Source organism: Bubalus bubalis, chromosome 2 (assembly GCF_019923935.1).
Source record: "Bubalus bubalis isolate 160015118507 breed Murrah chromosome 2, NDDB_SH_1, whole genome shotgun sequence".
NCBI classification, from domain to species: Eukaryota; Metazoa; Chordata; class Mammalia; order Artiodactyla; family Bovidae; genus Bubalus; species Bubalus bubalis.
The window spans coordinates 149,771,328-149,794,926 of NC_059158.1; the positions used below are offsets into that span (position 1 = coordinate 149,771,328).

The 23,599-nt window shown below is 35.3% G+C and overlaps 1 protein-coding gene across 43 annotated transcripts in view; it reads left to right on the forward strand.

The window, feature by feature from the left end:
• The window catches only part of MAP2 (microtubule associated protein 2), a 301,176-nt gene that overhangs the window by 271,810 nt on the left and 5,767 nt on the right, over window positions 1–23,599 (forward strand). For 19 of the 43 annotated variants that reach the window (XM_044937722.2, XM_044937724.2, XM_044937726.2 and 16 more), the window contains 3 exons: window positions 2,683–2,830; window positions 7,809–8,149; window positions 20,399–20,480. In XM_044937722.2, coding sequence (XP_044793657.2) covers window positions 2,683–2,830; window positions 7,809–8,149; window positions 20,399–20,480 — 571 coding nt within the window. Of the gene's footprint in view, window positions 1–1,602; window positions 1,774–2,682; window positions 2,831–7,808; window positions 8,150–18,383; window positions 18,477–20,398; window positions 20,481–23,599 lie in introns of all 43 variants that reach the window. The other 24 variants (XM_025278148.3, XM_025278150.3, XM_025278147.3 and 21 more) reach the window with 3 other exon arrangements.

Sequence of the window (23,599 nt, forward strand, 5' to 3'; positions counted from 1 at the left end):
AAATGGCTCCAGTCATTACCCACTTACCATGCTGTGTTGCTTCCAAGACTGTCTAGTAATTCAAATTATTTTCATAAATGTGTTTCAACAAGAATTAGCATTCAGTGCCCACACTTGTACAGAAACCAAACAAAACCTAACTTTTTTCCTTGTAAATGCCCATCTCAATCTTCTGACAAAGAGAGATTAGACCACCATTCTTTCTAACTTTTTCTAATTTATTCTCCTTTTCCTTATAACTTCATCCTCCTCCTATAGTTTCCTAAAATCCCAAGATTAACTCTTATTTACCTCTGATATTCACTGTATCTATCAGAACAGTTCTCTCCGATTTTTCAACTGATCTTTATTGTGAACCTGATCTATCAATATAATCTTTCATCTCATTTAAGATTTTTTTGTTTGTTTGTTCCTTTTATTTTGGTTTTGTATCTAGCATGAGATTAGTAGATGTCTTTCATCATTTAAGCCAATCCAGTTACTTCACTTTTCTTTCCTATACCACACTTTTGAAACTTGCTTATTTGTGGATAATGTCAATCAAAAAAGAATGACTTATGCTGACCCAGTTACACTTCCCACTTAAGGTGCTGGGTCTGTAAAACAAGAAGTGATTTGTGCAATCTGTGAATACTTATGTCTATGTCAAAGTGGTTACAAAGGTTAAAACTTGAGATTAGAAACGTTAGTTTTAATTGCTTTTATTGTAACAGCTAAATAATATTAATTATTTGAAGATTAAAACCTCCTCGGCTTTGTCATACTGGTCTGTATTTTAACAGTCTCCCCCCAAGACATGTAGCATGCTAGCATAGCCTTCTCCAAAAGCTGTGTATATACATACATCCAAAGCACTTACACTTGTACTTGACAACAGTCTCCCCAGGGATTATCAACACCTGTGAAAGTGTGATTTTCATGGGCCGTCTAGCCAGTGCTGACTTTAATTTTTAGAATTTATAACACATCATAGAAAATGTGTGATTTATTAACATAAAAATGTTTCTAATTCTGTGGTACAACTTGGTCCCTGGTGTGCATTTAACTCATAAAATGAACTCATTGTATTTAAAATCTGCAATTTTCTGATGGAATCAGTGTAGACAACCTAAAAATACATTTTCTCAGCTTAAAAATATATTTTCCATTATTAGGCCTTAAATATACTTGTTTGACAGTTATTGAAATATACTTTGTTCTACAGTTCTTGAAATGCAATCAAAATATTGATTATATATACCGTTTAAGTGCTGTGTTTATTAAAGGAATCATTCTAGTAGAGTCTCAAGATATTTTCCAAATATGGTATCATTATAAGTTCTATGGCTTAACCAGAGACCTTATACATAGAATTTATAAATAATATTTTAATCTATATTCTCATTTTCTGAATATTCTTAGTTCCAGTTAAAAAGAGGTATTCACTGAAAATCTCTTGTTCTCACATAATATACATGTCTGTCATTGATTATAACCATTTATCATGTGTTCTTATTAAAAGTAGACATTTAATTTTTTATATGTTTATATGTTTTTTTAATTTTCCTTCTACTTCATAGTTTGGTTTATTTTGTGCTTTTGTTTGTTTTCTTCCATGGCTAGAATTCTACCTTGTCAAAGATTCCTGCCTTACAGGGTAGCACAAAGTCCCCAAGATGCAGCTCAGCCTGCCCTAGCGCGACTAAAAGGGCTACATTTTCTGACAGTTTATTCATACAGCCCACCTCAGCGGGCTCCACAGACCGCTTACCATACTCAGAATCAGGGAACAAGGTAAGGCAGCAAGCCAACCAAAGGTGCAGAAAGGAATATAATTTGGGAGAAGGACGCAATTCAGTAAATGTCTGAAAGCCAAGAGTTTCAGTCCTAAAGTGTTTGACATATAAACAATATACCCTATTAAAAAACTGATATCAATTAAATGTTTCAATAGTTATAAATAGCTTAATCATTAAAAAATGGAAGTTGTGTTTTTGTAAGATATACAGTACATATTATTATTTTATATTTAATAAAATTTCAAATACAAACAAAATGTATTTGATATTACATATGACACATATAATCTAAGGATACCAAATTACATAAAATATAATAGACAGTTTGGGCTCAGCATCAGAAACATCAGGATTTAATACTAAATCTGCTACATCCCAATTCAGTGATTCTTACAAAAATTACATAAACTGTTGAAACCTGTTTCCTCAGCTCTAAAATGCATATAATATTTTGGGATAAAAATTAAATAATCAATGAATGTAAAGTGCTTAACGTTCTTGTCACATAAGTGCACTATATACAGGAGTGATCATAGTTAAATACTGTGCGTACAGTGCCCTTCTGCCAGTCCTTTCTTAGTGATACAGTATCATGCTGATGAAGACTTGTCAGTAAAATTATTAATTACCTGGAGACTACTTCAGCACGGTTTTACTCATGTTATCACTTAGACTTTGAATTTCACAGTCAATTTTTAGCATTCACTCCAAAATAATATATTTTTGTATTCTGAACTCTTTCTAAGTTGTAAAGCAGAAATACTTATTAAATATGTACAAGTCAGTAGTGTGGATTAAAAGAAATTCCTCTATTGGCCCAGGAGGATAATTAGCCAGAGCGATATAACCTCTTTGTATATGAAGATTCACGGGAACCCAACGTCGTTCTGTTTTCTCCAATCAGGATGGAGTTACCAAGAGCCCAGAGAAGCGCTCTTCTCTGCCGAGACCTTCCTCCATCCTTCCTCCTCGCCGAGGTGTCTCAGGAGACAGAGATGAGAACTCCTTCTCTCTCAACAGTTCTATCTCCTCTTCTGCGCGGCGGACCACTCGTAGGTTTATTTTGGTTTGGCTTCCTTTTCATTCAGTTTTTAAACCTTAAGTGGAGTAGCTTATAACATACTTATATTTTACATTTTCAAATACAGCCTGTATTTACATCGGATTATATTTGCCCTAAGAATCAGAAATTCAGACTATCAGTGCATCCAAAACACTTATTTGAGTCAAAACAACTGATGGAGAAAATGAATATATACTACTTTGTTATTGGTTAAATAGGATTGAAGTTAAGTCATTTTCAGGATTGTTTTTCTCTTCTTTCAAGTTTAAAGTGAAAAAGATAATTCAAAAGGACTAATTAGCATAGAAAAGCAATAGTCAGAGTTTTTTTTAAATATGAAAGCTTAACCTTTATTAGAATACCAAGTCATAAAAACTAACTGAAAAATCAACAATCAAAATCAAGAATCCTGCTCAATTTGGTAAGAATAGGGGCTTCCCTGGTGGCTCAGAGGTTAAAGCGTCTGCTTGTATTGCAGGAGACCTGGGTTCAATCCCTGGGTCGGGAAGATCCCCTGGAGAAGAAAATGGCAACCCACTCCAGTATTCTTGCCTGGAAAATCCCATGGACGGAGGAGCCTGGTGGGCTACAGTCCATGGGGTTGCAAAGAGTCGGACACAACTGAGCGACTTCCCTTTGACTTTGACTTTGACTTTGCATTCCAGTGAAGCTGTAAACATAGCATGTTCTGTGCGATAGTCTCAATTTCTTTTGATTTCATAATGTAATGCTCAGCAATTATCACAGTTTATGTAAAGAATATAAAAATGCTCCAATCATTACTCACTTACATACTGTGTTACTACCAAGACTATCTAGTAATTCAAATTATTTTCATAAATGTGTTTCTATTACCACAAAAATAGCTACTATTTATTAATCATTTATAGACGCTGAAATCTTAAGATACATTTTTCAGTCAATTCAATTAAAGTGCTGATGGTCAGGTATTAACAACCTTATTAAATCTACTGATGAGCAAACTGACCTTTTAAAGACTTGTCCAGTACTACACAGCTAATAAGTGGTTGAATTTGGTTTTCAGCCTACTGATAAATTCACAACCTGTCCTCTTAATGTCTTCTCTATATTTATTTAGTACTAGGGAATTGTTCTGTAGAGTCACTCAGAAAATAGTATCCCTGTCATTTAGAAACTATTACAAAATGATAGAAACATTTGGAGAATAGCATATCTGTCATTTAAAATCCCTATGAAAGTGGTGGAAATTGCTACTACTATCACATTACAGTTGATTTCAGCACTTATTTTTTAAGTCTTTAATAGTAATTGCCCCACAATGTGGGCAATCCAAATGTGGCTATTTTGTATGACTTAAACTGGTTTTTTTTTTTTTTGCCTATAATGAAAGTATTTATTATAATGAGAGCAGTTGTGTCCCAAAACATTTAGATTCATGAAGCATTAATATCATTTGAAATACATGCCAGGAATACTTTGAAATCACTAAAACTCTTTTCACCTTAACGCATATAAAGTATTCAAATGAACTAGCAAAGAAAACCTTTAAGAGTGAGTTATCTTCAGAGAGGAGAATTTAACTCCAAATATTTGGAGTTAGAATTGGGCATCAACAATAACCCCAGGGATGCTGAGCCAACACAAAGGCACCAAGTGTTCCCCAAAGGCGCACCTTGAACTGCACTTGTGTTTGTTGCTATGGAAGCAAAATGGCACTTTCTCACACAAATCCCAACTTTAAGCCACTGTGCTCTGCTTTTAAAATGGCATGCTAAGTCGCTTTAGTCGTGTCCACCTCTATAGAAATTGCTTTTTATGTCCTGAGCCAACTCTGTTTTGACTTTTTAACTTTACTTACATTCATAAGCATATGGCATTGTATTATTTGGTAATGAACATAACTGATACTCTGATAATATTTTATCCCTACATAGCAATAGCTAAAAGACATAGGGACAATTAGCAGAACAAGCAATTTGCCTCTTCCCATCTCATCTCCTTAAGGTAAAGAATATGCCTGCGGGAGACCAAGGTTCAAGCCCTGGGTTGGGAAGATCCTCTGGAGAAGGGAATGGCAGTCCACTCCAATATTCTTGCCTAGAGAATCCCATGGACAGAGGAGCCTGGCAGGCTACAGTCTGTGGAATCACAAAGAGTCGGACACGACTGAGCAACTAACACTACTATTCCTTAACTGCACAAGGGAATGTTCTAGCATTTTGTACTGCTATTGAAAAGATTTGAAAGAATGCTATGCAAGAAGTTTATTTAGCCGAAAGGGAGGGAAAGACATTGTCATTGTAGAATTGACAAGATAAGTAAGAACAAACTGTAATAGAGTAACTCATAAATATTTTTGAATCATTTTAGTAACTTAGATTTAATCTTTTCTATTTCAGAACACATAGGAAACACTCAAATTTTTCATTTTTGATGACTAGAATATAATTTATTACAATAAAAATGGATTGATATCTATTGAACAGCAGTATTAAGAGCTTCTTAATACTTGTGACTGATTTTTTCTCATTTTCCAGATATAACACAGAACCTTCATCCTTTACATATTCAAAACATAAAGCCATTTACTCTTGTTGCTATTGAGTCGCTAGGTTGTGTCCAACTCTTTGCAACCTCGTGGACTGTATATAGTACATCAGTCTATTGTGTCCTTCACTAGCTCTGAGTTTGCTCAGATTCATGTGCATTGAGTCACAAAATAACTCTTAAATATTTCTTTTAGTTAATATTGTTATGTATATCTGGAATATTGCTTCAACTCAGCCTCAATTACAGTAAAAAGTACCTCCATACATAGAGAAATTTTGAATCAAGTTCGTAACATTAAAAAAGAAAATATGTTGAGCTTCTGCTGTGTTCAGGCCCAACAAAAGACACCAGTGCTAGGTAGAGGGACAAAGAATAAAGGTATGATCCCCCTCCCCAGAAGACCTGAGATATTCAAGAAAGATGAAATGATGGAGAATACATTTGAGGGAGAAATAAGTTTTCTGAAGAGATTTTTCAGAACATACTCACTGGCTCAAACCAAGATCAAAACCTTGGCCCATAAACAAACTTTGTAGCCAGGAATCTACAAAAAGTCAAGTTGAATGTGATTGTATTACCCTGGTCTTGAAATGTCATATTTGTGGAAAGCAATAAAAATCACTAATTTATCACTTTACTCTTCTCAAATCCCATTTCATATTTTCCGTTGAAGCCTCACCTATGTCTTTCCCTTCTACTAAAAGACCAAAAGGACACAGGGCAACTTTCCTTTGATATGTGAAAACTGTTCACTGAGAGAGGAATAGAATTGTTCTGTTTCTCCAGGAGACTGAGCATGGGTAGATTTATTTTGTCTGCAGACTTAAGCTTACTCCTTGTAAATATTTAAGCAAAGATTATTTATAATTGTCCCCCTTCTCAGGAAGAACTTTCTACATTGATGATGAATTATATCAGGTGACTCTAGGATTCCTTCTACTTTACTGATTTTAAAGTTGATGAGTTATATCTTTATCCTCCTCAAAATTTCTAGAAGATTCATTGATTTTACAAAGTTACATTGCTGTCATTTAGTCACTAAGTCCTGTCCGATTCTTTGCAACCCCATGTACTGAGCCCTCCAAGCTCCTCTGTCCATGGGATTCCCAGGATTCACTTCAAGAATCCTGAAGTGGGTTGCCATTTCCTTCTCTAGGGGATCTTCTTGACCCAGGAATCCAACCTGCATCTCCTGCTTTGGCAGTCAGATTCTTTACCACTGAGTCACCAGGAAAGCCCCACAGAGTTACATACTTAGCAGTAAAAACTAAAAATCATGCCCTTTCTATAAAATATTTTTAAAAGTGAGAGAATTTGTATAATATAAACAATGTAAGTCAGTATTCTATTATTGGAATCAATGCATTAATTTAAGAGAAAAGACTTTTCAATTTAAGAGGAAAGTTCAACATATATTAAGAAGCTGAGTATCATATCTGTCTTAGAATTTAATGTCATCTGGGTAAATGAGCCTTAATGTCCTTATTACTGAGTAAGAAATAACAAGAGCTGCATCTACTGTGTATGCGCATGTTTGGTTATCAAATGTTTGGTATTCACAAAAGTTCTTTGAAAAGGTGAGAATCTCCTATTTTAATGAGAGTCTCCTAAGGTGTGTCCTCTTTTTTATATCATTATTCTTTTAAAAAAGCATTTGAAATGGCATTTAAGCACACATTTTAAAAGATAATATGAAAGAGAAACATAGCATAGGAAAATGGGGGAAAGAGTTAAATGATAAAATGAGGGTAACATCAAGTTGAGGCAAACAAATGCATCTTACAGCATCTTGTATAATAGACAGTGAGGGATTATTGATTTGACTCCAAACTGCAAACTAATACTGAAAGTATGGGATAAAACACAATCAGGTACAAGATTGACTGTGAATAAATTGCAACATCCCACTTTTCAAAAGAGAGAGCTAGATTTTTTTAAGCTAAATAGTTTTCTACACAGGCCAAAATCATGTGATCTAAATACACTGTTTTGTGTTGTATATCCACCTGGATCTTGGAATAAACTTTCTGCACAAAGGAATAAATAATCCACACATCATTCAAAGAGTCTTCAGTTTATATGAGTCCACAAAGAATATTAAATGTAGACTCTTTTTCCAACTAAAGGCAGATCCATATGCTTTAATGATCATGCAAGTAGAAAATATTTTTGACATATCATAATGAAAATTCAGAATAAATCAGGAAAACCCAAGTATTATCTTCACATTGATAGCAATGCATGTTCAAAAGAAGGTCATCAATTTGTGAACCTAAAAATACGAGATTCTCACCTTTTCAAGCATTGTTGTAATTCGTAAATATCCTAAACCCTTTAGAAATTAGATGAATTATAAGTTCTAACAATGGATGGGAAAAGGGATGTCTCGGGGGAGAACTTTCTGACACTGTGGTTTGGGTTCGGTTTTAATACAGGGTCAGAGCCAATTCGCAGAGCAGGAAAAAGTGGCACTTCCACACCCACTACCCCTGGATCAACCGCCATCACTCCTGGCACCCCACCAAGCTATTCTTCACGCACCCCAGGCACCCCTGGAACCCCCAGCTACCCCAGGACCCCTCACACACCGGGAACCCCCAAGTCGGCCATCTTGGTTCCCAGTGAGAAGAAAGTCGCCATTATACGCACGCCTCCGAAATCTCCTGCCACTCCCAAACAGCTTCGGCTTATCAACCAACCACTGCCAGACCTGAAGAATGTCAAATCCAAAATTGGATCCACAGACAACATCAAATACCAGCCTAAAGGCGGCCAGGTAAGAATCATATGAACACACGTATTTGCTGCCAAAGTAAAATCCCCGTTACTTACTGTGTTGCCATCCTCACATGACAGGCTTACAGTTGTTAAAAGAGAGATGGAGGTTTTATAGCATTACTGGTTGTGATTTATTATTAGTAGTTTGGATCTTATCTGAGAAAGCTACCTTATAAAATATATTGTAAATAATATGCCGTGTCCATTCCTTCTGGTTATTATTAGATAAAAATTGATTTAACCGTAGAGGAGAATCTTTTAGTTGATTACCTAATAGATCCTGTTTGAATGTTTCTCTATTGACTTGTGGATTTTAACTTAGGAGATATAAGTTTCATTTCTGGTATAAATTTGAGTATTATCTGGTATGAATTTCTGGTATGATACTGGCTTTGAGCTCATTTGACCATCTTTTAGTGATACTACTTTTATCACCTTCCTTCTCCTCGAGGATTTCCTATGATATTTTCTACCATTTCCCCATGTTCATTCCAAATCAGAGCGTGGTTCCCCAAGTTGTTTCTCAGCCTGCTATTGCCTAAACATTGCAAAGGGCAGATTTTCACATTGATAATTAATAGATGACTCTACATGGGTATAAGAAATTCTGTTTCAGAATAATTGTGTTAATAGAGTTGTTAGTAAAACTCTACCTATTGACTCTTAACTTCAGCTTCAGAGCAAACATTTATATATATTTTTTCCAACCAGAGAGCTTGAGTTCTACCTTAACCTAAACATTGCTTTCACACTGTATGTTTGGACAAAGCAATTAGCCTGGAAGGAGATAAAACAAATATCACCTAATGTTTCCCTTGTGATATTGATATGCCCATAGTCTGACTTTTATTCTAAATGAAGGGATGAAACACCCATCCTTGAGTAAAAGAAGTGGAAAGCAATAGTTTCCTTTATACATTAACAAAGTATAATGCCCTTGTTCAATATATCAAAAAAAAACTTAAAAAAATCTTTTTTTCCCTCTCTTTTACTTGTCTCTTGTATCTTCTGCCACTGATTTCTGGTATCCCTCTCTCACACCAAAGAAAATACATTTTCAGCAGGTTTAGAAGAAATGTCTTGCCAAAACATGAAGCTGTCAAAGACTCCCACTCAGCATTAAAACAAAAATTTAATGTTGCTTTTTCCTTTAGCAACAGACTTCTCTGCTTTCTCATTATGATTCTGTTCAAGAAAGTCCAGAGTTAAGAAAAAATCAACCAAAGAAGGGAGGAAGGACTCAGAATTCCATTTTTAGAACAACTGTAACATTCTATAATAATATAGTCACAGAAAAATGCTTTTTTTATAGAAGAATGTAATTAAAATATGAGCTATAAGAAACCTTTTTAAGCAAAAACAAAACAAAACAAAACAAATTATATCACATTTAAGCCTATAATTCCCCAAATCTCATACTCTTGCCTTTATCATAGTTTTGCACATCCAAGAGAAGGAAATATTTCAAGCCTTTTGGAAATATCCAAATGTAACACTATTTTATATTTATACATAAATAATTGAAAAGAGGAAGTTTAATAAAATAAATTTATACCAGTTTGCAAGTTTATCATTTTTGTTCTTTTGAGCTACCTCCTAAAATAGAGTAGTTATAATGTGTATTTAAAATCAGTTCTCTTTTTGTGAATATCCTAGTGTTCTAATATTTTCCTTAATTACATGTGAGGTTTATTTGCCTATCTTCTGGAAAATATTGATACTTAAAAGAATCTATTTCTTCTTAGAATCACAAGGGAGTTAATTATCTCAAAGATATTTTATTGAAACTAGAAAGAAAATTGAATAAAAAGTAAATGCTTATTGATATAATTCGACAATAAAGATTTTATTCAAAGGACTTTTAAAGGTCGAAAGACAAAAAGTGGTTTTGGCCTCAGCTTTGCTAGAATCATTAAGTTAACCAACCCCCAAATTTGAAGACTTAAATTTATTTTCTCTACTTCTTTATATCTTGCTGTGAATATTTCTGTGTCTAATTTTAATTTTCTCCTATATTTGTTAATTCATAAAGTTGATGTAAAGACATTCTCCTGAGGTGAACTAGTGCTGCCCTAGAGATTATGGTAATTAAGGACTAGTAAATACATATGCTGGGAGGGATTGGGGGCAGGAGGAGAAGGGGATGACAGAGGATGAGAGGGCTGGATGGCATCACTGACTCGATGGACATGAGTTTGGGTGAACTCCGGGAGTTGGTGATAGACAGGGAGGCCTGGCATGTTGCGATTCATGGGGTCGCAAAGAGCCAGACACGACTGAGCGACTGAACTGAACCGAAATACATATAACACAGAAAATTAAAGAAAGAATAAAATTAGCCACAAAATCACCATGTCAATTGAAGAAAATCTTTTGTTCCCTGCTGCTAAGTTGCTTCAGTCGTGTTCAACTCTGTGCAACCCCATAGACGGCAGCCCACCAGGCTCCCTATCCCTGGGATTCTCCAGGCAAGAACACTGGAGTGGGTTGCCATTTCCTTCTCCGATGCATGAAAGTGAAAAGTGAGAGTGAAGTCGCTTAGTCGTGTCCAACCCTCAGCGACCTCATGGACTGCAGCCTTCCAGGCTCCTCCGTCCATGGGATTTTCCAGGCAAGAGTTCTGGAGTGGGGTGCCATGGCCTTCTCCATGAGGCCAGTATTAAACTAATGCAAAATTATCCTATTGCAACTTCAGATGACTTGGAAAAATTCTACAGTAGTGGAATTATAAAGTGACTTTTGTTGGAGAAATGGGAAGTGTTTCCTCACCAAGATAAGACATAGATGATAGGAGTATATTTGCCTACTATTTTGTGACAGATGGCATCAATGTATTTAAACTGGAGAGGAAAATGAATTAGAAAATTTGGATGCAGTACAGTTGAACTGTCTTTGTAGGGAACATATTTTACTCAACATTTAACACTATGCTCCTAAAAGCCTCCTTACAGTGTATGGTCTTCCCACATACAGAGGGTGAGGAGAGTTTCTTTTTCTTTACATGTTAAACTGGGGATTTTCACTGGATTTTAAAGGTTCAACTTTATAAGACAACTAAGAAAAATTTTTATGTAAAAGTTTCTTAGAAATTATCAAGATAGTAATAATATGCCAAAGACCCTTGTTATTAATATCTGGTTAAAAATCCATAAACTGGGGAAATCAAAGCCAGTAGTATGTCGTCTCCAATAGTAAATTATATGTACTAGGATATTTGACCAACCCAGAATCACTGAAGAGAATAGGACAATAGCGGTATCTTCTGTAGGAGCCCAGTTTTGTAACAGACATATGGCATCTATAATTATTGAGAAAAATAGTCACACAGCTCTTATTAGTGAGATGGGAGTAAATAGGTAGATACATACAACCTTCATTCATATAATTCAGAGCATCTCCACATACTCTATTGTCAAAAAATTTGGTGTGGTTTGATTGTATGTAAAAATTTAATTTTTAAAGCATTATTATTTTTGTATTAAAGTTTGTACAGTCACTAAATATAAAGAGAAGAAATCTCTAATGGAAGATATATGTGTCTTAGGGATTCAACAACAACCTTCCACGTTGGGAAGCTTTTATTATTTGTCCCAATTTCAATGTTTATTGCTCTTCCATATGTATAAGTTGTGTGCTTATGGCTGTTATCTCTTCTGTTAAAGTCCAGTTTTCCTTTGGCAAAGCGACTCAACTCAGAGCTCAGTTCAGTGTGGCAGGTCAATGCCTAATGGACTGGATAAGCTAGGTGAAGCTATGAGGAGCTTTGCAAAAAGCAATAAAGTTAATCTTTTCAGCTAAAATATAAATTCAGTCTACTGGTAAGAACATATGCAATCTTGAATTCACTATAGATAGTAAGCTTGGTTAATTTAACTCAAGGCATAGGTAAAGCTATCTTATTAAGTATATTAATTTGAAGCTGTCTCACTGTACTTAGCTCCTTAATCTACAATCATCTAAATCTAAATTTTAAAATAGTGTTAGTGTTTTAAGGACTCGGCTGCTTGATTTAAACAAAGATAGGAAAATAACCAGTTTCTCTAAATGTGTGGCATTAAAAAAAATAAACAATAGCTGAATGAATGGTACTTTTTCTGTCTATGGGTCAGATCCATCGAAACAGATACATTACCATAAGTAAAGTTAATAGGCAATAGAGATTTGCTGTATGACACAGGGAACCCAAATCCAGCTCTCTGTAACAACCTAGAAGGGAGAGAGCTTAGCAGGAGGTTTAAGAGAGAGGAGACATATATATATCTATGGCTGATTGATGTTGATGTATTGCAGAAACCATCACAATATTGTAAAGTAATAAAGTAATTATCTTCCAATTAAAAATAAAAGTAAAACAAATTCCTTTATATACTCTTAACAGACTCCATAAATATTTGTGCCACAAAGGGCAAGCTAAAGGTGAGTGAAAAAGCAGTGTTTTTGAAATAGAAGCAATGAGAGAGAGTAAGAAGAAAATGAATTGAATGAAATGTAGAGTAGAATCTTTTTTGTATTTTTTATATAAAATTGTAGGCAATATCCTGCGACTTTTTTGGCCTTTCACATGCTACCTTGAATAAGTTGCTTTCAGTTTTATATTCAAGGGGAAAAACAAAATAAATTCTGGAGTCAACTAATAAATTATGTTGAAACAGGATTTTTTTCTTATCATATAAAATTATGATGATCAATTTTGTGAAGGTCTACTAAGGTGCTATTAATATACATAGGCACATTTACAGAATCAAAAATTTTATAAACAGAGAAAGATAAGCTTATTTCAATCTTTTTCTCATTTGCAGATTTATTCTTTAATCATTTACAAAGACTCTGCTGTGTACTATATGACACATGACACATGGCCTGAACAATCTAAGCAAAAGTGTTTGTTTTTCTTGTCCTCTCCTGGTGTCCTGCCTTTATTTGATTTAAAATTTTTTTCCAAGCCATTTCTTTGCATCACCTTAGGGCTACAAATAAGTACTAATTAAAAAGTATAATAAAATACCCGACTAATTGTAAAATACTGTCAGTCAACCCAGCATGAAGAAAAGCTGTTCACCAAAATATATTACATAATATTGACAGGAAATTTTTTTTTGCAACCAAAGTCATCATTATCTCAAAATGAAAGCTCCTTGAAATCAGGGACTCTGTCTTTATGCAATAGAACTTTAATAACTATAATTCAAGTACTTTTGTAAGGTAATGAAAAGTTTTCAAGCTAGGCTTCATAAATATTAATTATTAAAAACTATGGAAAAATTATTACTTTGGGTATACAAAGCTGAGACCTATAGACTCTCTTTTTGTTTGTTGTTCATATACAAACCAAACAAGGACATGGGAACAGCCTTGAATCTCAGGTTGTTTTCCGACAATTGAACAGACTCTTGAAAAGTTAGTTTATTACCAACATGGCCTAATATTCCTTACACTATCTTAAAGTTTTAAACTAAAGAAAAAATGTAATGTCAAGAAGTTATGGCATATGAACTTTATAAACCTCTTTGTATGTTAATTTTCATGAGTCACAATGACTGTCGTGTTTGTAACTTTCCTTCCAATGTCCATGGACAGACCACTTAACCTATGTAACCATGGGTCTAATGGCTAAACTTAATGTCTCTTCACCAAAACGTTATTTCCAAATTTTTCAGCATTATCTATTCACTCCAGTATTTCTCAATGTAGTTCTACTTTCTGTGCTTTGTGACACAGCCTATACAGAAAGACTGAGCTCTCACCTAAGTGGATCCTCTACCATGTTCTTTTCCTTAGAGCTCTGTGGAATTGTTTGTTTTGACATAAACTATTATTTCTGTTTAAATGTGTATTGAAATATACTTATTGTTTATATTTGATATACTTAGTTTTGAAGATGTTATTGGTTAGTGTAGGTAAGTGTTAACTAAAATTCACAGTGGACTATAATGTTTATATACCTGTGTGCATTTTGACCAGAGCACCAGGTTGTTCACAGATGAATATTTGAAGAGCACTATCCAGAGAACTTTTAATCTTCAGGAATATATATGATATAATAATATTTTTATTTTAATATATGATGTCTATGGACTCTATATAGAGGGTAGATAGTTTTCATTAAAATTGAATGTTATGGAATAGGAAATACTTTTGAGAAAGGCAGAAAGTGTTTTTATTATGCAAGGATAAACAAAAACTTGATAAGCATTCCTAAGAAATGAGGCAAACCCAAAGGAAAAGCTTAATGCTCTATAAAGTTGAAGGGAAGTCAATTGAATGTCACTCAATTTTGTGTAAGACTGCCTTGGATGGGGAAAGAAAGAAATGATTTTGTAATTGAGGTTCATACCTAGAGGATGCCTAAAGGGCCTAGCACCAGACTGTAAAGGAACTGAGAACAGAATCCAACTTTTAGACACCAAGTTACTTTCCATATCTTGCTATCTTGAGTTGACATGTGGATATTTTATTTTTAAAAAGCAGCAGCAGAATGTCAAAAAAAAATCAGATTCCCATTGCTCAAGGAATCCATTTTGACATCGCGATTACTAACTTTGTTTTATAAACTGTTTTACTCAAAACTAAAATTGGGATTATATTTTCTTTCATTTTTCATGTTTCATGTTTCCAACTAACCTCTAGTAAGAGAGATCTATTCCTGCCTGCAAGCATATCCCACATTTTGTATTCCTCCTCTTTCTTAGAGTAACCCCATTTGGGGGAGGAAAAAAAAAACTCATTTCTCTACAGGAGCAATTCAGCTTATATGCAGAGAGAGTACAGTGGCAGATCGTTTCAATTGAACCATTTGTGATAAAATTCAACTAGAATCACATCAAGAATATCCAGAAAGTAACTCTTCTGTTCTTTCCTAGTGTAGTGGAGGAATAGATAGAATTAACTAAGTTAAAATAAAATAATTCTGATTAAATATTCAGTTGCATTAATCTATTCTTTATAACTCTTCATGCTTACAAGACCCTTATATGAAAGAAAAATCAGTGATGTTTGCATAGAAGTCACCAATATATGCCCAAAAGAATGAAATCCTTTTCTGCCAATCCCGCACTTAGGAACTGGTTTGCCTGAACCTTGAAAGATGATCTGTTACATATTCAACTTGGAGTGAGGGCATTCTGTCAAGAGATAATAACATAAAGACATCATGGGGATGAACTTGAAAATATAAACAAGGCCCTTATAGTATAGACTATAACACAATCTGGACAAAATGTAACGTATTAAAAGAGAACTCAAACATCAGTATTGCTGCAAACCTTGGTTGCCTGGTTATTAGTTTTATATTTTGTCTCATTTTATAAGCAATAGGAAATTTGGTAGAATTTTTAATAAGGCATAGCTTTTGGAAGATGATCCAGTTGCTTGATATAATAATACATTTCACTGTGCTATGAAATATGCAGAAGGAAAGAGTCTCTCATTCTTTGCATTAATAGAGAAGGTAAAATTTCTGATGGAAAAAATTAACAAAGATTAAAATGTGGTTAGAATTAATGTTGGATAATGATTATTTGACTATTTTTCCTTTATATTATAAATATAAAAAATTATTTCATTTGTAAAATAGAAGTTCATTATATTTTTTTAGGCAGTCTCCAAGATATTAAAGTAATTTTCCCTTGACATGGGCTTTAGGAAAATAAAAGTCCAATGAAAATTTCTTCCCAAAGAAAGCAGTTTTCATTTCAATTTATCCATAGAGAACAGAGAGTTAAAACTCAACTCTGATTAAAAAAAAAAAAATCTGAAATAAAGCTTTAACCTTCACAGCAGCCATCTGTTTTTCTATTTTGTGGGTGGGATGGTTTCTAAGGACTGCCAGTATTTGTGGAATCAACTCTCTAAGGTGTTATTTGTCAATGATCCTAGAGATGTTTGGCATGAAGTAGTTTGTAATTGTGCTAAGGCATAAATGTGAGTTACATGGCTCAGGTACAAGTTGTCAAGCTAGAGTGTAAATCTCACTGAACATCAAACATTCACAGCCCTGAGTGGTTTTATTTCTGTCCATTCAACCATTAAGCAAAATGGTGAATGTCATACTTTGTCTCATTTTAGACAGAAGCAGTATACTATGAAGTTTTTGCAATTGTGGAAATATGTAAAGGCTGTGCTATAAATGCATGTCAAAGTGAGCAAACATAGATTAGTAAAATCTACCATCAAAAAAGGCCAGTTAGGTTTTTTACGAGAAAATCTATGATTCTCTTGAAAATCTAAAGAAAAGCAACAGAAGTTGGCCTTGAAGTTTTAGGATTTAAGATTTGAATCATCTTTAAGTAATCCTGGCAATATGTCCTCTTTGGGTTTGAATCATTTGCTTTGGAAAATCATAAAAAATGTCAAACAGTTGATTAAACATTAGAGTCAAACAAATTTATGCAACTGAATTTGGAATTTCCATTTTTGCAACAAGTGAGTCAGATTTAACATTTGGCTTTTGATCACTTGGTAATGAGTCACTTGATTGGTACTCTTATGATCTCTAAATTAAAACTTGTAAATGAAATATGAGACTCTGTATATCCCAAGGATTAGAAAAATGGCTTAGATGAATTCTTTTTCATTTCCAAAATAAATAGCTCCTTATGCAGAATACTTTAAAGTATTACTATTAGAAAAAAAACAAATCAGAATTATTTGCTTTCTAAGAATAACTTATCTGTGAGGTTTGAAATGTAATGGCCCTTGTTGACTTGTTTATCTGCATCTGCAGTTTACTTGAAACCCCTAGAACAACTATGCTTTTTGTTAGATACAGACTTTGTGACATTGCCATTTTTTTAATTGGAATATTTATTATGCTCGAAAGAGTGGCCACATCACCCTGTCTTTTGAATTCAGATTTTGACAAGAGTCTCTTCCCTTGGGCTGCTGATGAGAGCTGTCGATGATGCTTCCCTGTAAGGAACAAGCTATCTTGTCAGTGTTAGGCAGACGCTGCAATTTAAGCTTTGTCTAGTTAAAAATAGTCAAGATTCAGTGTCCTTTTGAATTTTGTACTCTTTTTTGCAAATTAGAAGAGATGTGATACCATTCTTGAGAAAGCTGTATATCTAGGGTAAATTTATTTTGCTTTTTTTTTATGTATAAGAGGATAAACTGTCCCCTAAAATACTGGAAATGTGATATCTCTCTAGCTATTGGGGGGTACTTGTAGTCAAAATGAAATAAAACAAACAAAAAAATAACAAACCTTTCCTTCCATTCTTACATTGCTTGTTTTGGAGGGCTCTCCAAAACATTCAAAATTCAGAAGATGCATGAAAGAAGCTACAAGAGTTATTACTTTGCACATTACTTTACACCTGAGTAATATCTTTCCAGATCTGGATTTGCTGTTGTCCTCAAGATGAACACTGGACTTCCTGAAAATAGAAATGAAACACCTAACCTCAAATCTGTTGGGCCCAATCCAGATCTGGACTACCTGTACATGACCTGGTTCAGGTCAGCTAGTTAACAGTCCTTGGTTTTCTCCCCTGTAAAAATGGAAAGGATGCTATCACACCAAAGTCAAGGATATTGGCTATTTATGAGCAGGTGTCAGAAAGTGGCCTTTCAGAAAGCTACTAAACCAAACCTGCAAGGGAATCATGAAGCCTTCCAGTAGAGGAGGCCCAGAGTCTCCTTGTTGATGATCTTGGGAAAACCAGAGCTTCTTCCCTCAGATGAGTGAGAACCCTAACCTGTAGCAGTCAGCCAGACCAGTGTGAACCTCATCATTCTACATGGACCAGTCATAGTCCACTCAAGTTTAACCAGGTGATTTACAGTCAGGCTAACACTCCAGAAGTTGGGGGGTGGGGTGGGGAGAGCACTGGCACATCCTTCAGAAACCAGGGCTGAACTATTGGACCTTCCATGGAGGGGACCTGAGTCCCAATGTTGCCCACAATATCGAAAACCTCCTCACAGATAATTTACTTTTCTGTTCCTATATTGTTTCCAGATTACAGCAGCCTACGTAGAGCCAGGGTATCAGGCTCTCAAGCACTGGCCCTTGGAGATGGGGGTGAGGGGTGCAGGAGAAAAACACTTCATATTTACATGATAGATTTGCCTTTAAGTTTCAGTGTTAGTTTTTCTCATAAATGATAAATGTAAGTGGAAAGGAGTTTGGAGGCTCTTTGGTGCTAACCCATTTCTGGTTCCCTGGTTCCCAATATTCTATCCCAGAATTGTGAAAGAAAATGCACAGTGAAGTTACTTCCAATTCCTTTTAGGTTAGGATTTTAAACAAGAAGATTGATTTTAGCAAGGTTCAGTCCAGATGTGGTTCCAAGGATAACATCAAACATTCTGCTGGGGGCGGAAATGTAAGTAGAAGCTTGTGTCAGAAGCTGTCCTGATTGTGTGGCGCCAATCTGCACAGCCGGCACTTCGTCTCCTTTCTCACCTCCTTCCCAACACCTCCCAGCACACTCCCCACTTCTTGTTGCTGCGCCACAAGTCCCCCTGGTTTGGGAGCTTGTCAGCCTTGCATTTTCAGTGATGGGCTTTCCATCCTTCCCTCTGAGATCACTGGTGAATTTCTCACTTTTTAAAGGGGGACACCATGGTTTTCAGGGAGATGGAAAGCCCATTTCACCTGCTAATTTGTTTGCTGGCCTTTGGCTTTAAGGTATTTTCTCATGCTGTCTCTGCTCTCTTGCAAAAGTCAGCTGAGCACACACTTTTCTAGCTCCATTTGAGTTACTCCTGAGGCAATGACTGATGTATGAAAGTATCCAAAGTGTATAATGTCGATCTTTTGTGCTTCATTATTCATGAGAGTTGGGATAATACAAACCTGGTGAAGCATGGCTCATCTGTAATTCAAAGTGAAAGGATTCAAGTCCCAGTATACTCTTTGTCTTGATTTTTTCTTTTAATCCCTGTCTCTTAAATTGGGTGGAAATAATATTCTCTGAGAGGAAGAGAAAGATGAATTCATGTTTCTCAAAAGTATTTGAGGAAGAGTTGAAGCAGGCAGACTCAAGCTAAAGTAGGCATGATTCTTTGTTAGCATTAGAATAATAAAAAAGGTGAATAGGGTGACTATACTACAGATCCAATCACCTAGACTTCGGATTCTAGCCATCTGTGACTCAAGTAATTTATACAGTATCAAAGCCAGAATTCTTGCTTATCTAGTAACTCTTGGTTTCTTGCTCCTCGGTTGGGCAGAGATGGAGTCAAACAGTGAAAAAAGAGACAAGCAAGTGCCTGATGTTCAAGGCAGCTCCACTGAGCATGAAAATATGCCATATGGGAGAACCCCAGCAAGATTTGCTGGGCTCCTTCTAGGGTCAGGGCTGAGCCTCAGGCTCAGTATTTACACTGACAGGCTCCCCTCATCCCTGGTGCACTGACTGTAAGTACACACCATGTACTGCTCTCACGGAAGCAATCTCAGTCCTGGAATTAATAGGTGATTTTGAGAATATCAGAGGATTGACCCAGATGACCTCTATAATATATAAATGAAGGAAAGGATGGTTTTTAAAGTTATTAGAGAAGCTTCCAACCTCCAAACCAATAGTCTGAAACTTTCCCCTAGAGAAGAATCACTTGTTCAACTGTGATTGATTTGATTGGGGAAGATTCCTTAGCCCCATTTCCAGTGCTAGATTACATAATTCCCATGTATTTCTGATGTAAATGAACCAGGAACCATGCTTGGAAAGCACCCTTTCAAATATTAGAAGAAGAATTGATTTCAGTAAAACCCAGAAGAAAAACAAATGCTATCTTTTTATCATTTGGTGTGCAATAAAAATTGCATTTAGCCAAAATATGACAAGAGTGTTTTAGAAAAGCATGTTTAGAGCTTTCTTCTTGTATCTTAAAGCAGTGTTGGACTTCTTGTTTGTATGAGCAGTTTTGGTCACTTTCATGTAAAAATCACTTTCTAAAGAATACTTTCCCTCTTCACTTGGCTCTTTGCTTATGGAAAGGTTTAATACAGAGTGGCTTCTTTCTCTGAGTGGAAAGCTTGCCTTCTTAATACAGAAGTTCTATCCCTTTGTGGCATGATCTGTTTTCTACTAATAAAATCTTCTCTTCTAGGATTTTCTTTACTTGTGTTTTTCTTTCCAACCAAACATACGGGAGAACGTATGGAAGATTGGGTTTTCCCATGTCTGTGTATATGTTGTTGTATGTTGTGAGTTTGGGTATATTTCTAGATTTTACATATGAGCTTGGGGGCTTATTTACATCTAAACTATTTTAAGCCTATTTTCTGTGGTTCACACAGGTACAGATTGTGACCAAGAAGATAGACCTAAGCCATGTGACATCCAAATGTGGCTCTCTGAAGAACATCCGCCACAGGCCAGGTAAATCAGTATTTTTAGTAATCTGAGAGAGATTAGACTGAATTCAAAAAATCGACAAGCAAAGTTTTTGTTGCTGTGAGATATCTGATTGGAAGGACCTTTCCACATCCTGATACTTCATGCTTGTGTTAATAGAAACTTAAATTAGAAATTTTGAGGCATTTTCATATGGACAAGTAAACTCAGTTACCATAAACAGGCCACATATCCTAGGACACATTAAAAATGAAAAGATACAGGAGATGCATTTATCTGTATGTACTCAACATGCTTATTGGAGCTCTTTTGAAATATATAGTCTATAAAATAATATTGGGCCATATATTCTTACGTAATTCATGGACTGAATGCAGCATTTCAAAGGTTTTGCAAGAAATTGTTTTTCTACATTATGTGGGGGAAAAAAGGATTGTGCTTTTTAACAAAGCTGAAGAAATTTATTTTTCTGTTGAATTTCTCAGATCTAGGTCAATAAGCATTGTGAATCTTCAGAATGCAATGTCTCCCCAACTTATTTGACCACAGACTGCTTGTTTTTCTGGAATATCTCATACGTTTAGTTCAGTTGCTCAGTCATGTCCAACTTTTTGCGACTCCATGGACTGCAGCACACCAGGCTTCCCTGTCCATCACCAACTCCTGGAACCTGCTCAAACTCATGTTCATCGAGTCGGTGATGCCATCCAACCGTCTCATCCTCTGTCATGCCCTTCTCCTCCTGCCTTCAATCCCAGCTTCAGGGTCTTTTCCAGTGAGTCAGTTCTTCACATCAGGCGGCCAAAGTATAGGAGCTTCAGCTTCAGCATCAGTCCTTCCAATGAATATTCAGGACTGATTTCCTTTAGGATTGATTGGTTTGATCTCCTTGCAGTCCAAGAGACTCTCAAGAGTCTTCTCCAACACCACAGTTCAAAGCATCAATTCTTCAGCACTTAGCCTTATTTATAGTCCAACTCTCACATCCATCCATATATGACTACTGGAAAAACCATGTATTTCATAATATCTCATTATTATGAGATATCTCATATCTCATTATGATATCTTAGGATATCATAATATATATTATGATATTTTATGATATATTATTATGAGATATCTCATATCTCATAAGTCTAGTGCCCTAAGGTAGAGTGTATATTCATATGTGCTAGTGATTTTTCCCTATTTAATTTGTGAATTTAATGTATTATGTGTCATTTTTTTCTAAGTATCATGTACTATATGTTTTTGCTAAATTCCACCTCCACGCATATGTAAATAATGGACGATTGTCAAATTTGTAAATTTTCCTGAGACTATTTTGTCATAACTTATATATACCATTGAAGGACAAAAAATTGATTTTAACCATCTATTCTTGACATCTTAATTAAACCAGGTAATATCTTATTCCCATGAATCATAATCTGAAGTGTTATCAGAACAAGGTAAAAGAACAACTGACCCCAGTGAGATTTCTGACCAAAAGATTATTGAGAAGAATTTTTTTAGTTGAAAAACAAAAGGTTTCAAAAATGGATAAGTATTGGAAATATGTCTAGAAATTGGGCTTCACTTTGGCAAAGGGTGTTAATAAAGCAATTCAAGGAGATAGAAACTACATATAAGGAATTTTCATTACTGATTTCAGAATTGTTATCTGGAATTAGCCATCTATCATTCATGAGAGAGAAGGGACATGTTCCCAAATGGGTATCTTCACAGCCCCCCATCTGTGCCTTATATCTACAGACATTTAGCTGATTTTGTCCTGTGTCAACAGTATGATGGAAGTATTTGGGTACACTGCCTACCTTCTTCCAGAATACAAAAGAAAATATTGGACTCTGTAATTCCAGATGATAAGTATACATTTAGTTCAGTTCACCTAAAGTCTTGATGCACAGAAAAATCTTCTATATACAAGAAAATATCATGTGTATGTTTTACGAGTCATAAAGGCTATTGTCATGGACTCCCACCTATTTCTCACTCTTACTTCATAATAAATGAATCAGATGACCAAGTTCACAAAGACGTGTTAACACAATGAATGATCTTTGACAATAGCAAGCTTTTCACAAAATTACTTTGGATTGTGGAATGTCTCAGAAGGAAATAAGGAGGAAGCAATTCATCACCTGGAGGCACAAATTGAAATAGCTAGTCTTTTGACTTCACTTTGGAACATAAGAAGCTTGATGGGGATTATAATCCTCTGTAGTTACTGCTCCTAATGGGGCCAGAATTTTTCAGAACCAAAGGCAGAGATCTCTGATTTCAAATGAGCTTCTCTAACAGTTCTATAAAATTACCTGGCTACCCACTCTAGTATTCTGGCTTGGAGAATTCCATGGACTATGCAGTCCATGGGGTCGCAAAGAGTCGGACACAAATGAGGGACTTTCACTTCACTTCAGTAGAACTGTGACAAAAATAGACTTCTCAAGCTTCCTTTTCTGAATATAGTTTGGGTCAATATTACATTGTTTTTCCCCTCTCTCAAAATATAGTCTAACAAAATTTTTAATAGGGTTATATTGGCACAATATATAATCATAAAACTTGAAAAGAGTTTCTATCAGAGGCTATGAAAATAGAAAAGTAAGATCTCAAGAAAGTTGATCTGTAGTTGAAAATTCAGTATCCTCTAGCCTCTAACCAATATAACTGTGTTTTATGAATCACACTAATCCTGTCACAACCAACAGGTGAGACCCATGGGGCCAAGTAAAATGTTGGTAGAATAACACCCCTGCAGTAATGCATCTTTTGAGGGAAGGACAGCTTCATGTCTCCTACAGGAATGAGTTAAATAGCATCATACACATCCTAAGTCTTCAGAAGGAGTATGAATGAATCTTCAAAATGTAACCCAGGGACTTCCCTGGTGGTCCAGTTGTTAAGTCTCCATGCTGCTCCCAATGCAGGGGGCCCAGACTTGATCCCTGGTTGGGGAACTTGATCCCACATGCTGCCCTAAGACCCAACACAGTCAAATAAATAAATATAAATTTTTTAAAATGTAAACCAGTAACATTATACAATTTCAAGGGGGCCCTGGCCAGGTAATTGGGTGTTAATATAAATTTCTAGGTATCACATGAGAAAAACACCGCAGGAATAAGAGACCTGTG